The 12,963-nt window shown below is 46.5% G+C and overlaps 1 protein-coding gene across 1 annotated transcript in view; it reads left to right on the top strand.

Moving 5' to 3' along the window:
* Positions 1-12,135, top strand: part of Mcm3ap (minichromosome maintenance complex component 3 associated protein) — a 51,596-nt gene extending 39,461 nt beyond the window's left edge. Inside the window, exons 22-28 of the mRNA XM_051153265.1 lie at positions 105-202; positions 1,343-1,733; positions 2,236-2,493; positions 3,194-3,323; positions 6,390-6,593; positions 8,945-9,095; positions 11,720-12,135. Of these exons, the coding sequence (XP_051009222.1) occupies positions 105-202; positions 1,343-1,733; positions 2,236-2,493; positions 3,194-3,323; positions 6,390-6,593; positions 8,945-9,095; positions 11,720-11,878 (1,391 nt within the window). The 3' untranslated portion in view covers positions 11,879-12,135. The remainder of the gene's footprint in view (positions 1-104; positions 203-1,342; positions 1,734-2,235; positions 2,494-3,193; positions 3,324-6,389; positions 6,594-8,944; positions 9,096-11,719) is intronic.
* Positions 12,136-12,963: the final 828 nt, after the last annotated feature.

The raw sequence follows: 12,963 nt of genomic DNA on the forward strand, positions 1-12,963 counted from the left end.
TTACTTGTTCTGTGCACTGCACGGAGGGCCAAGGCTAGCATTGGGATGTGTCACCTGTGCAAATGAACGCTATTGCATGGGGTTGTTCCCTGTTTCTCCTGAAGGTCTGATGCTACAGGATTTGGTTTCAGCCAAGCTGATTTCAGACTACACTGTTGTTCACATTCCCGATGCTGTCACTGATTTACGAGGCACGGTGAAGGTAAAGCTTCATTTTTAAAGGTTTCTCAAGATACGGTGTTTTTTTCTCTTCCCATCTATCTTGAATTTATTTATTTGTTTGTTTGTTTGTTTGTTTTTCAAGACAGAGTTTCTCTGTGTAGCCTTGGCTGTCCTGGAACTCTCTTTGAACACCAGGCTGGCTTCGAACTCACAGAGATCTACCTGCCTCTACCTCCCGAGTGCTGGGACTATAGGCATGCGCCACTGCACCCGGCTCTATCTTGAATTTTATATTAGTGTTTTTTGTTGTTGTATGGCTGGTTTTTGAGACTGAGTATCGTGTAGGGCAGTCTGGCTAGGTTGCTGTGGAACCAAGAACTCATGCTGCCTCTGCCTCTTCTGTTGGATTATAGGCATGCACGATCGCGTCCAGTCTATAGCAATGCCTTCCTTTTAATTTTATGTTTAATACATACATATAACTTTCTAATAAAAATAAAATTTAAAAACTGCCCATAGTTATACTTTCAGTAACAGCTATTAAATTACTCATACACATTTTTGGCTTTCTTTTACGAATTTATAATGGTAATTTATATGTTATATCTGTATGCCAGATTTACCTAATTATTTTTTTAGAGTGCTTGCTCTTGGAAAATATAAGGAAATAATATTACCTGAGATTTCCTGAAAAGATCTGCTGAGAATTATTTAGGAAAAGAAGTGTAGAGATTAGTAAAACTAACTAGATGGCCTGAGGCTGTAGCGCAGTGGTACACAGCCACTTGACATATAAAAGGTCCTAGGTTGACTCTCCATCACTACATGAAAACAAAACAGTAGCTCTACAGGAAGAGGTAGCTGCAGGGTGTGAGGCACCTGGGCATCCTCGAAGCTGCCGGCTTCGAGGTCCTTCCAGGAGGCTCTGCAGGCTCCACTGACTAGTTGGATAAGACTCATGGCCCCTCTTTGGCACATCTGAGAGGCACATCTCCACGGCTCTAGAAATCTAAGCTCAAGTGCAGAGTGGCCTTATGCAGTTCTGCAGTGACTGACATTTTGTTCCTGAGGTATTTTCCTTAAACAGCCATGGGAAGAGTGCCAAGCCCCTTTAGAAAACGACTTTTTAAACTGATGCTGAATTGTTTGACTAGGTCTCTCCCATTGTCCTGTCCCTCAGGTTTCTGGAGCAGTCCAGTGGCTGGTCTCCCGATGCCCTCAAGCCCTAGACCTTTGCTGCCAGACCCTTATTCAGTATGTTGAGGATGGGATCAGCCGTGAGTTCAGCGGTCGGTTTTTCCATGACAGAAGAGAGAGGCGCCAGGGTGGCCTGACCTCTCAGGAACCTAGCGCCATTATTGAGTTGTTCAATAGTGTGCTGCAGTTCCTGGCCTCTGTGGTGTCCTCTGAGCAGCTGTGTGACATCTCCTGGCCTGTCATGGAATTTTCTGAGGTGGGGGGCAGCCAGCTGCTTCCTCACGTGCAGTGGAACTCACCAGAACATCTAGCTTGGCTGAAGCAAGCTGTGCTTGGGTTCCAGCTTCCACAGATGGATCTTCCACCCCCAGGGGGTATGTGCCCACTCTGAGTGAGGGCTGGAGGGCTAGTCGCCTGTTCTTGTTTTAGAGACACTGCCAGGGGGTGGGTTCTGGTGTGAAGTCCACAGTCCACCTCTACTGGACACCTACCTCCACTAACCATTGGGTTTCTGGGTTAGAAGGAAAAAGGATTTTATGGAGTTGGAGCTGTTGTCCTTTCCCTGGGACAGTCTGAGAGTGTCAGTGTTCTTTTAAAGCCTGACTGCACCTACTGTGTCTGGGGGGTGTAGCCTATGAGCTGTGTGGGGTAGACTTCACAGGTGGCCCAGGCTCCCTCGAACCTGGTGCTGCAGGGCCTCTTGTGTTTATGGCACTGGTAGGGGCGGGGGAGCTGGTTTACTGTTATCTAGCAGAGCTTATGGCCTTACATATGTATTCTCTGTATTTCTTAACTGCATAGTAGCTAAGGAAATAGAGCACTAATTAATATTCCGTGTTCATTGATTCTTGGTCAAACCTATAACTTTCTCTGCAGCACCCTGGCTCCCTGTGTGCTCCATGGTTATTCAGTATACCTCCCAGATTCCCAGCTCGTGCCAGACCCAGCCTGTCCTCCAGTCCCAGGTGGAGAACCTGCTGTGCAGAACATACCAAAAGTGGAAGAGCAAGAGCCTCTCTCCAGGCCAGGAGTCAGGACCTCCAGTGGCTGAAATCCCCTGGGATGACATCATCACCTTATGCATCAACCACAGGCTGAGTGACTGGACACCCCCCAGGCTCCCCATCACAGCAGGTAGTTGTCTCTCAGTGCCTTGGGGGCTGGGGCTTCTTGAGACTTTCCTGGTCTAATTTTCACAAAACAGGGACGTTGGGTTTTTAGTTAGTCAGTCAGTTTTTAAATAGGGTTTCATTATGTGGCTCTGGCAAGACAAACAAATCCATCTCCCCTCTTGCTAAAATTAGACCAGGAAAGTCTTATAAATTTTGGGAAGAGGTAAGGTTAGACTGGGAATGGTGGTCCATGTCTTTAATCTCAACACACAGGAGGATTGCTGTGAGTTTAAGGACACCCAGGATTACATAGAGAGACCCTGTCTCAAAAAACAACCACAATGCTGGGGGTGTGGGGTGGCACATGACTTTAATCCCAGCACTTGGGAGGTGGAGGCAGGTTGATCTCTGTGAGTTCGAGGCCAACCTGGTCTACAGAGTGAGTTCTAGGACAGCCAGGGCTACACAGAGAAACCCTGTCTCCAAAAACCAAACAACCAAAACAAGGTTCTAGGAGAACATAGATTCAGGCTCCTAGGTTGGCTCTGAGGGGATGCTATGGCTCCAAGAGCTGTTCCTAGCCGCTCCTCACAGAGGTACTGTAGCCGTCAGGTTTGTCCTTAAATAGGTGGGTTTAAACAAATACCGATTGCTCATCTGTTAACTGTTTATATGTATAAAAATAAAAGATTAAAAAATCTGTCCTTGTACTGTTTTCTCAGAGGCGCTGAGTGAAGATGGTCAGATATATGTATATTTTTTCAAAAATGGTTCAAGAAAATACGATGTTCCCTTGTCATGGGAACAAGCCAGAATGCAGACCCAGAAGGAACTGCAGCTGAGTCAAGGACGGTGAGGCCATGCTCAGTGTGTTTTCTGTCACTGTTGTAAACCGTGTTGTACCACACCCGGACCGCTAACCCTGGCCTGCTGCGGGCCAGTGCTGATAAGCCTGCAAGGCACAGGTCTTTCCCACAGCATAGGCACTTTCTAGAGCAGTTGCGCCCCTCTCCCTCCATTCAGCAGGTGAGCACAGGCCAACCCGAATGGGAGGAGGCAGTTCATCGGTACCAAATGATGCTTAGCACGCACGCTGTCGTAACACCTAGAGACATTCCCCAGTAGCCGCAGGAGAGATCTAGTAATATACTTTGCTGCTACAATAGGAAAGCAAGTGTTGAAATAATTGTTTTAACTTTTATTTATTTTATATGTCTGAGTATTTTGCCTACATTTGTGTGCCTCCCTAGTATTCCCTTTGACTAGAGTTAGATGTGAGCCTCCATGCAGGTGCTGGGGATACACAGGGTTCTCTGGAAGAGCAGCCAGCCTCATCTCTGCAGTCCCCAAAATGAACTTCTTAAAGCTTCAACTCAGGCCTTTAATCCCAGCACTTGGGAGGCAGAGGCATTGGATCGCTGTGAGTTCGAGGCCAGCCTGGTCTACAAAGTGAGTCCAGAACAGCCAAGGCTACACAGAGAGACCCTGTCTCAAAAAAACAAAACAAAACCTCACACTCGGGGCGGGATAGATGTCTCATCAGGTGAAGGAAGTTGTCTTCAAGCCTGTCTGAACCCTGGTACCCACTTAAAGCTGGAAGGAGAGAGCCAAGTGCACAAAGTTGTTCTCTCCATGTGTACTGTAGAGACTCCAACAGAAGAAACCTGGGGGAAAGGGTTGATTTTAGCCCTTACAAGACAAACAAACAAACAAAAATACCCATCTCCCTGCTTTTGTTAAAATTAGATGAGGAAAGTCTTAAAAACTTTGGGAAGAGGTAAGGTTTGACTGGGCGTGGTGGCTCATGCCTTTTATCTCAGCACTCAGGAGGATCTCTGTGAGTTTAAGGACAGCCAGGACTATATAGAGAGAGCCTGTCTCAAGCTCCCCACAAGGCAGGGTTACTGTTTATCACTGTGAGGAGTCAAAGCAGGAACTTGAAGCAGTGGTCACTGTCAAGAGCAAAAATGAATATTTGCATGCTTGATTCCCTCCATAGAGAGTAGGGTGCGCTGTGGGCTGAGTCTTCCCATATCTGCTGATGTGACCAAAACAGTCTCCACAGACATGTCTGCAGGCCACCTTGATCGAGACAGACAGTCACTGCGAACTTTCTTCCCAGGGGGCTGTGTTGTTTCAAGCTGACAGTTCAAACTAACCATTGTAGCTGACCACATAAATCTAATAAAACAAACAAACAAACAAACAAACACGCACGCCAGTAAAATAAGAACAGCAACAACAAAATCATGTTCAGTAAAACATTAGGCATGAACACCAGGACCAGTCTGTGCTGTCCATGTTGCCACTAATATTGGCTAATGTCCTTGAAGTCCAATGACACAGGATAGATAGGCACGATTATCAAAAGTCAGAATTTCCACACAGTACAACTGCCAGCTCAAAGTAATCAACATTTCAGTGCTTGCAGTGGTCCAGAGTTCTGCAAGGTAACTGGACAGTGACTTAAAACTTATCCAGAATGCTCACAACATTGAGGCTCTAGAGAGTCATCTATATATTCATCAGTGGATAAGTGTACTTGCTCTTGCAGAGGCCCTAGATTGGATTCCCAGCACCCACATGGTGGCTCACAACCACCCAGGATTCCCGTTCTATAACTTCAGTTCCAGGGATTTGATGCTCTCTTCAGGCGCCAGGCACATACAATACACACACACACACACACACACACACACACACACACAAAACACTTATGGGGACTGGAGAGATGGCTCAGTGGTTAAGAGCACTGACTTCTCTTCCAGAGGTCCTGAGTTCAATTCCTGTCAAGCACATGGTGGTTCACAACCATCTGTAATAGAATCTGATTCACTCTTCTGGTGTGCATGAAAACAGAGCACTAATATACATTAAATAAATAAATAAATAACTTTTTAAAAAATCTAGGCAGGCACGGTGGTGCACGCCTCTAATCCTAGCACTTGGGAGGCAGAGGCAGGCAGATCTCTAAGTTCAAGACCAGCCTGGTCTACAAAGTGAGTCCAGGACAGCCAAGACTACACAGAGAAACCCTGTCTCGAAAAACAAAACAAAACAAAAAACCTTAGCATACAGAGCAAAGAGATGGCTCAGTACTTCAGAGCATTTGTTGCTCTTCTGGAGGACCAAGTGTGATTTCTAGCACCTATGGTGGTCCTCAATTTCCTGGAACAGCAGTTCTTGAGGATTTGATGTCCACTTCTGGCATCCATGGTTCCTACATTCTTATGGTACACATAAACTCAACACAGGCAAACATACATATACAAAAAAATAAATCTTAAACCACTCACACATGAGAGACAGAGACAGGGAGAGACAGGCAGACTGGTCTAAGAAACAGCCCTGGACTGAAGCAGCCCTGAGAGCCCAGCGCCCCTAGACAGTGGGACTCCTGGAAACACTCTCACATACTCTCCCCGTCTTCCTCACTCACTCCCTCCCTCCCTCTCTCCCTCCCTCCCTCCCTCCCTCCCTCCCTCCCTCCCTCCCTCCCTCCCTCCCTCCCTCCCTCCCTCCCTCTCTCGTGTTTGAGACAGGGTTTCACTATGTATCTCTGGCTGGCTTGGAACTCACTATGTAGATCAGGCTGGCTTTGAAATTACAGAAGTCTCTCTGTCTCTGTCTCTGCTTCTCAAATGTTGGGATCAAAGGCATGTGCCAGCACGCCTGGTCAGCAGTGTCCCTTGACATAGTACGAGAGGTGCTGTCTCTTCTTGCCCTGTTCCTTGACTTGGGGGAAGTCTGGAGTAAGGCTCAGGGCTGACATGAGCATAAACCACCCAGTAGAGCATGGAGCTTGAGACTCTTGTTCAGAGTGAGCATGTGTCCAGTGTCCAGCTGTGTGTGTGCTTTGCGCCGTGTTGTGATCTCCATCCTTCCTGACCATAAGGACTTCTACGCTTGTGCTTACAGTTCCGGGATGAAGTCTTTCCATCCTTCTACAAGCAGTTTCCCTACCCCATTGCTGCATGTGCACCGCAAAGGGAAGAAGAATGCGGAGAGTGGCCAAGAGCGGACTGTCAGAACAGAGGACCTGATGCAAGGGGCTTCTGCAGAAGAGCTCCTGGCACAGTGTCTGTCCAGCAGTCTGCTGGAAGAGAAAGAAGAGAACAAGAGGTGCGTCTGTCCCCTCCTGGGTCGCTCCCTCCACTTCCTGCAGGAGAGGGAGCTGACTGTGTCTCAGTTAAGTCAAGACAGCCAGTGGTAGAGAGGGGCCGCTGGGCCACCAAGGGTTATAGTGATGAGACTGCTGAAAGAAAGAAAAGGAAGGAAGGAAGGAAGGAAGGAAGGAAGGAAAAGAAAGTCCGGCATTTATAAAGGATAAGCTTGGGGCTGGAGAGATGGCTCAGGTTAAGAGTACTTGCTGCTTTTCCAGAGGACCTAATTTTGGTACCTATACCCATATCAGATGGCTCATAACCACCTGTAACTCCAGCTCCATGGGCTCTGACACCTCTCGCCTCTGTGAGCACTCATGTGCACATACTCAAATGAACACACCCCTATATGTAACTAAAAATACGTTTTAAAAAGTATAAGCTTTTATAAGATAGACTAAACTCTAGATAGGATGTTCCTAAGTTTTATCCTTTGAAATTGGCTTCATGGCTTATTATTTTGAAAGTCTATGTTAAATTTTCTAGGTAGAGACATGTAGCTAAGTCTGCTTAGCTTAGTCTACCATGGCTGGCCACTGCCTCTTGGCCCGTGGGAGCCTGAAGATCATTTCTTACTGGGTGGGCAGGAGCTGGGACAGACCCTCCTCTGCATAACTGACTTCCCTTCCTGTCGTTTGTGCTTTCCTCTTGTGCTCGGTTTTACTAAGAGCTAGAACTGAGAAGATAGAAGTTTGTGAAGACTGTCTTCCTGCCGCCCCTGCCTTGCCCTGCACACTTTCCAGCTCTGAGCACTTAATCTACCCCTGCTTTCCCCCTCCCCCTGTTGCCAGAGGGGAGTATTCCATTTTGTAGTTGAGGTTGGCGCTCCCCTTGATTGCAGTTTGACCTCCAGCCTACTCACGCCACTCCACCACAGGGCTCTCTTGAGACATTGCCCTTCCCTCCGTCAGCACAAGAACCTGCACACATGCTGACACAGCCTCCTGCTGTGGCCTCGTTGTCTCCAGTCGCCGCTCCATTGCTTCTCCTTTACTTGTACAAGTCCTCAGAAGCCCCGGGTTCGCCCTGCTCTGTCTCCTTTGTCTTTGCAGCCTACACACTTGAATCTGGGCGTGAGCCCTTGTCCCTGTTGGGGATCACATCCTAGCTCTTCATCCTTGTTTCTTGTCCCGGTCAAGGATTTCCCTTAGCAGCTAGACTACTCTCTGGACTTCACCTCTGCTCGTATGTGCTCCCTACTTCTCCAGAATTTCATCCGGCTTCACGGGCATTTAACTACTGTTAGTCTTGTCATAAATCCAAGAGTTCCACACAGTTGTCCCCTGACCTTCACATGGGCACCCACATCCACATATATTCATGGACACACAGAACAATAAGTTATAAAATGCCACGGACGACTATCTCAGTCGGGGGTCAGTCCTTGGGATCGGAGGTTCTTGGAGCATAGGTGAACGGAGATAAGGCGTTGTGACAAACAGAGGCCACTCAAATTTGAGTTTCCAGCTGAGTGTATTTTTCAGTCAAGCAGCCTAGCATTATATACATTTCTTGAAAGCAGGGGGTTTTTTGGTTACATTTTCCCATAGCATTTTCCCACAGAGCAGATTTGCAGAAGTCAGCAATCAAGCATACATGGTACAGGTACAGATAGTTTTGCCATAATTTGAATTGAAACAATACAAGGTACAGAGTACATAGCGAAAAGACGTCATCACTTCTAAGTTATTGGCTTAGTATCAATATGTATGTGTTCTCTTTGTCCAGGGCCAACGTCCTCTCCCTAACGACACTTTCTCCCTAACGAAACGTGTGCCCAGCACCTGTGTGCCAGGACGTTTTCCCCCATTCTATTCTTCTTGTTCCTGCTCCCTGGAATCTTGAAATACTCCATTTCTTTGTAGGCCATAGCATGACTTATTAACTAATGATTAATTTCTAGTCATGTGTCTTTTAATAAGCGGAAGTGAAGCAGAACTACTTCAGCCATGGACAGTCCCTGGCTGCAGTCCCAGGCCAGGGTCTCATAGCAACCATTGCTACACTTGAGGAGTCCCCACCTTGGGAGTGAAATGCAGTTAGCATTTAGAGAGAAACAGAAGATAGCTCCCAGCAAAGAGTTTTGAAACTGCAGTCTCTGCTGGCGAGAACATCGACCCCAGCCCAGGAGACTCGCCCCTCTTCGGGGGTCTTAACCTAAAAGGGGGTCTTAGTCTCAGGCCTGTGTTATTTTTGTCACACAGACTCTACTGCAGAGGGGTGACAATAAAATAAAAGTCAAGTGAGTGGTACTTAGGTCCTGCTTGCGGTGCTCCGATGTTTCTCATTTGGGACCTCACACTGTTTCAGGTTTGAAGATCAGCTTCAGCAGTGGCTGTCTCAAGACTCCCAGGCTCTCGCAGTGTCAGGCTGCCTTCCTCTCTACCTTCCACAAACGCTGGTATCTTTTCCTGACACCATCAAAACTCAGATGGTGGAGAAAACATCTTCCAGTCCTCAGGTGAGCAGAGGTATACTTAGTGTTTCCAGAGTGAAAGACTGAGAGAATGTGCCAGCCTTACTGGACCACACCTTTAATCCCAGCACTTGAGAGTGTGAGGCCAGCCTGGTCTACACAGTGAGTACCAGGATAGCCAGGGCTACACAGAGAAACCCTGTCTCGAGAAAGAAAAGAAACCCTGTCTGGAAAAATGAAAAAACAAAACAAAAGCCATTTTAAATACTTTAAGTGTTCTCTTTAAATATCCAAAGACTCTCTAAAATATCCAAAGTCTTTGTAAAATAGCCAAAATTTCTGTAAATATCCAAAGTCTCTGAACTATGAGCACTTGTAAAATAAAAAATAAGTTACATGTTTCATATTCTAAGAAAGAATAAGGACACAGTCATAGTCAAGTGACCCTGCAGTTCAGCAGGGTAAAGCTTAGTGTCAGACTTCTGGCATTGCTCCCGATCTGCTGGCCCTCAAAACGCTCGAGTGGGCAGCTGTCTACAGCACATGCAGCTTGTCTTCTGGGCCCAGGTTGGCTCTACTCCACAGCTCCCACTGTCAGAAGTGGTCATTCCCGGTCCCAGCATCTCCACAGTGCTTGAGTCTCCACTGCAGCTGGGCTGCTCCCTCGCCAATAATTTTTCTTGGGCTTTCTTCAGGGAGTCTCTACCCCTGCCACATGGTACTAAGCATTATCTCACCATGGCCCCTCGGTCCTGAGCCTTCTACTGCAGTTGAGAGCTTCAGTGGCCTGGCCTCTCACGGTGCCAAGCCTCAGCTGCTCTTCATGACCCCTTCATGCCTTCAAAACCAGTACAACCTGAGAGAGTCTTACACTGCCACGTTCAGACGCAGCCTCAGCTCGCTTTGGACCACAGCTCCTGTGTGCTGACCCTGAGGAAACACTTCCCAGAATACCTCACCTCGGTGCTGCTGGTCTCTTCTTAATTACAGCAGATTCTTCAGCCCCAGCTGACCAGCATCAATTATCTCAGCAAAGCAAAGGGTTCACGGTATTCTACAAACAGCCCTAATAGAGCATTTGAGGGACTCACAGACTTCCCTCTCAAACATCACAAGCCAGGCTGCCATCATCTGCACTACTACCAGCATTCTTCTCTAAGTTCCCACAGCCCAAAGTTCAGGATCACTTCCACAGTCCCCCACAAATACATGGTCAGGTCTGTCACAGCAGTACCCCAAGGCCTGGTAACTAATTTCTTAATTAGGATTTCTACTGCTGCCATAAAACACCGTGACCATAAGCAAGCTAGGGAGGGAAGAGTTTAGTTCCTCTTCAGTTTATAGCCCATCATACAAGCAAGTCAGGACAGGAACTCAAACAGGGCAGGATCCTGGAGGCAGGAGCTGATGCAGAAGCCATGGAGGGTGCTGCTTACTGGCTTGCTGCCTAGCTTGTTCAGCCTGTGTTTTTTTAGAACCCAGGACCACTAGTCCAGGGGTGGCCCCACCCACAATAGGCTAGGCCCTCCCACACCAATCAAGAAAATATATCACAGGCCGGTCTTCTGGGGGCATTTTGTCAATTGAGGTTCCCTCTTCCATAATAACACTAGCTTAGAACTAAGCAGCACAGCTGGGGGGTGGCGCACGCCTCTAATCTCAGCACTTCGGAGGCAAATCTGCAGGCAAATCTCTTGAGTTCGAGACCAGCCTGGTCTACAAAGCAAGTACCAGGACAGCCAGGGCTACACAGAGAAACCCTGCTTTGAAAAACAAAACAGCAACAAAACCCAAAAGCCCTAACCAGCACAGGTGGGAACAATGGATCTTGTCAAGGCTCATAACTGTATGAGCCTTGTCATTGACCGGACTCAATCTGGGGTCACCTTTCCCCAAGGAAATTGATGAATGAAGAAAGTGAGCTCAGAGAAGTAAACTTCACCCTGGAGTAGCTGTTTTTAAAGTAAGATCTTCCAGGCTCTGAAGCCCCTCCACGTTTGTCTTGGTGGCTAAGGACACAGAACAGTTTAGCTGAAAGGACATGCTTTGTGACGGGTGTGAAAGGAGTTTCTGAAGTGGCTTAGGAAGCCTCTGAGGAAGGAAGGTGAATAAAGACAACATTCTGTTTCCGTTTATACATGTAGTTAATACTTTAAAATATTCTCTTTGACTTACTGTGAGGCATGGTGGGGTACACTTGTAATCCCAGCACTTTGGAGATGAAAGCAGAAAGATCAGGAGTTCAAGGCCAGCCTCTACTACATAGCTAGTTTGAGGCTATTCCAAACTACATTCCATCCTTACTAGGCCCATTGCATCCCCCAAAACAATTTATTCTGACTAATTTTCTCCTAAAGAAATTGCCAGGTAGTCACAAAATTTAATGTACAAAAGTTTTTACTGTAGAATTAACTATATGTATAGTCAACAAATGACCCAAGGTGGGAGCCTGGTTAAGCCATTTCAGCCCATAGAATACTGGCACTACATGTGTATAAGGGGTGCTGGAAGGATGTAGGCTAGAGTCCAAGGGAGGGTTCTGTTGGGTCTGACAGGCTCTAAGTGACGGAAGCATGGATCAGATGTAACACCTTAATAGATAACTACTTTTTGCTTTATTTATTTATTTATTTATTTATTTATTTATTTATTTATTTTTATTCAACTAGAATGCAGGGGCAGGAGAGCAATTGCAGGTCTCAGAGATGTCAGACATGTCTCTGACTGAAAAGCTGAAGCACCTGGAAAGGCTGATCCGCAGTTCAAGGGAAGAGGCAGTCACCTCCGAGCTCCATCTCTCTGCACTGCTGGACATGGTGGACATATGATCAGTCTGACATGGGAAGTGTTTCTTCTTCATGGTGGTTTTTTATTTGAATTATATTATGCTCAGATGCTTGATGTGCTATTGTTAATGTGACTATTAATTGTACAAATAAAACATTGGAATTTTCCGAGATCCCTTTTGGCTTTCCGAATGAAAGGCTGTGATATCTTTAATAGTATTTGTTTTGTGACCTTCTTATACTATCCCTCTCTCAATAGAAAATACTGAAGGAGTTTTGTTGTTGGTGGTGGTGGTTTTTTGTTTTTTTGAGACAGGGTTTCTCTGTGTAGCCTTGGCTGTCCTGGACTTCTTGTAGACCAGGCTGGTCTTGAACTCACAGAGACCTTCCTGCCTCTGCTTCCCGAGTTGAAGGAGTTTTTATAACGTTCTGGTTTTCTATACATACATAATATTTTGAGAATTTCACATGGGTATTTACATAATTTTAAACACTTTACAAAATTATTCACATAATTTCTACCCTTCCCGCTGCCTCCCCACACTCAGTGATTCATGACCTATTCTGTAATTGTTATTGTAGACATATATGTATGTATATATTACATGTGTGTATTTACTGAGTCTATTTAGTTTTGCCAATGTGTATATGTGTTAAGGGCTGACCTTGTGGGATTGGAGAACCTATCAGAGGTCTACTCCCTGGAAAAAACCGATTCTCTCTCCCTCGGCAATCCATTGACTGCGTGTACTGTTTGTAACAGATGATTCATTCTCTTAGTAAACTCATTGTCCCTAATGTGCTAGATATCAGAAATACAGGCACAGGTAAGGCACAAGGCCCTCACTGCAAGGTCAGCTCTGCTCATCAGGAGAGTCAACAGGCATGCATGCACACACGCGCGCTCGCACGCACACACACACACACATCCCTGAAGGCATATATGGGCAGATTGTGTGTAATATACATGAGAAGGCATGATGAAAGCCTCTATGTGGCCAAATGAAAGGAACAGGCCAGCAGGCTGACTATATTCAGAGGGCCATGGGAATCGTTTGTGGACAAACATTAGGTGACCTGGTCTTATTTTTTCTTAAAAATAACATGTGGAAGAGGTTGGAGAGATG

The sequence above is a fragment of the Acomys russatus genome, chromosome 11, assembly GCF_903995435.1.
Source record: "Acomys russatus chromosome 11, mAcoRus1.1, whole genome shotgun sequence".
Taxonomy (NCBI): domain Eukaryota; kingdom Metazoa; phylum Chordata; class Mammalia; order Rodentia; family Muridae; genus Acomys; species Acomys russatus.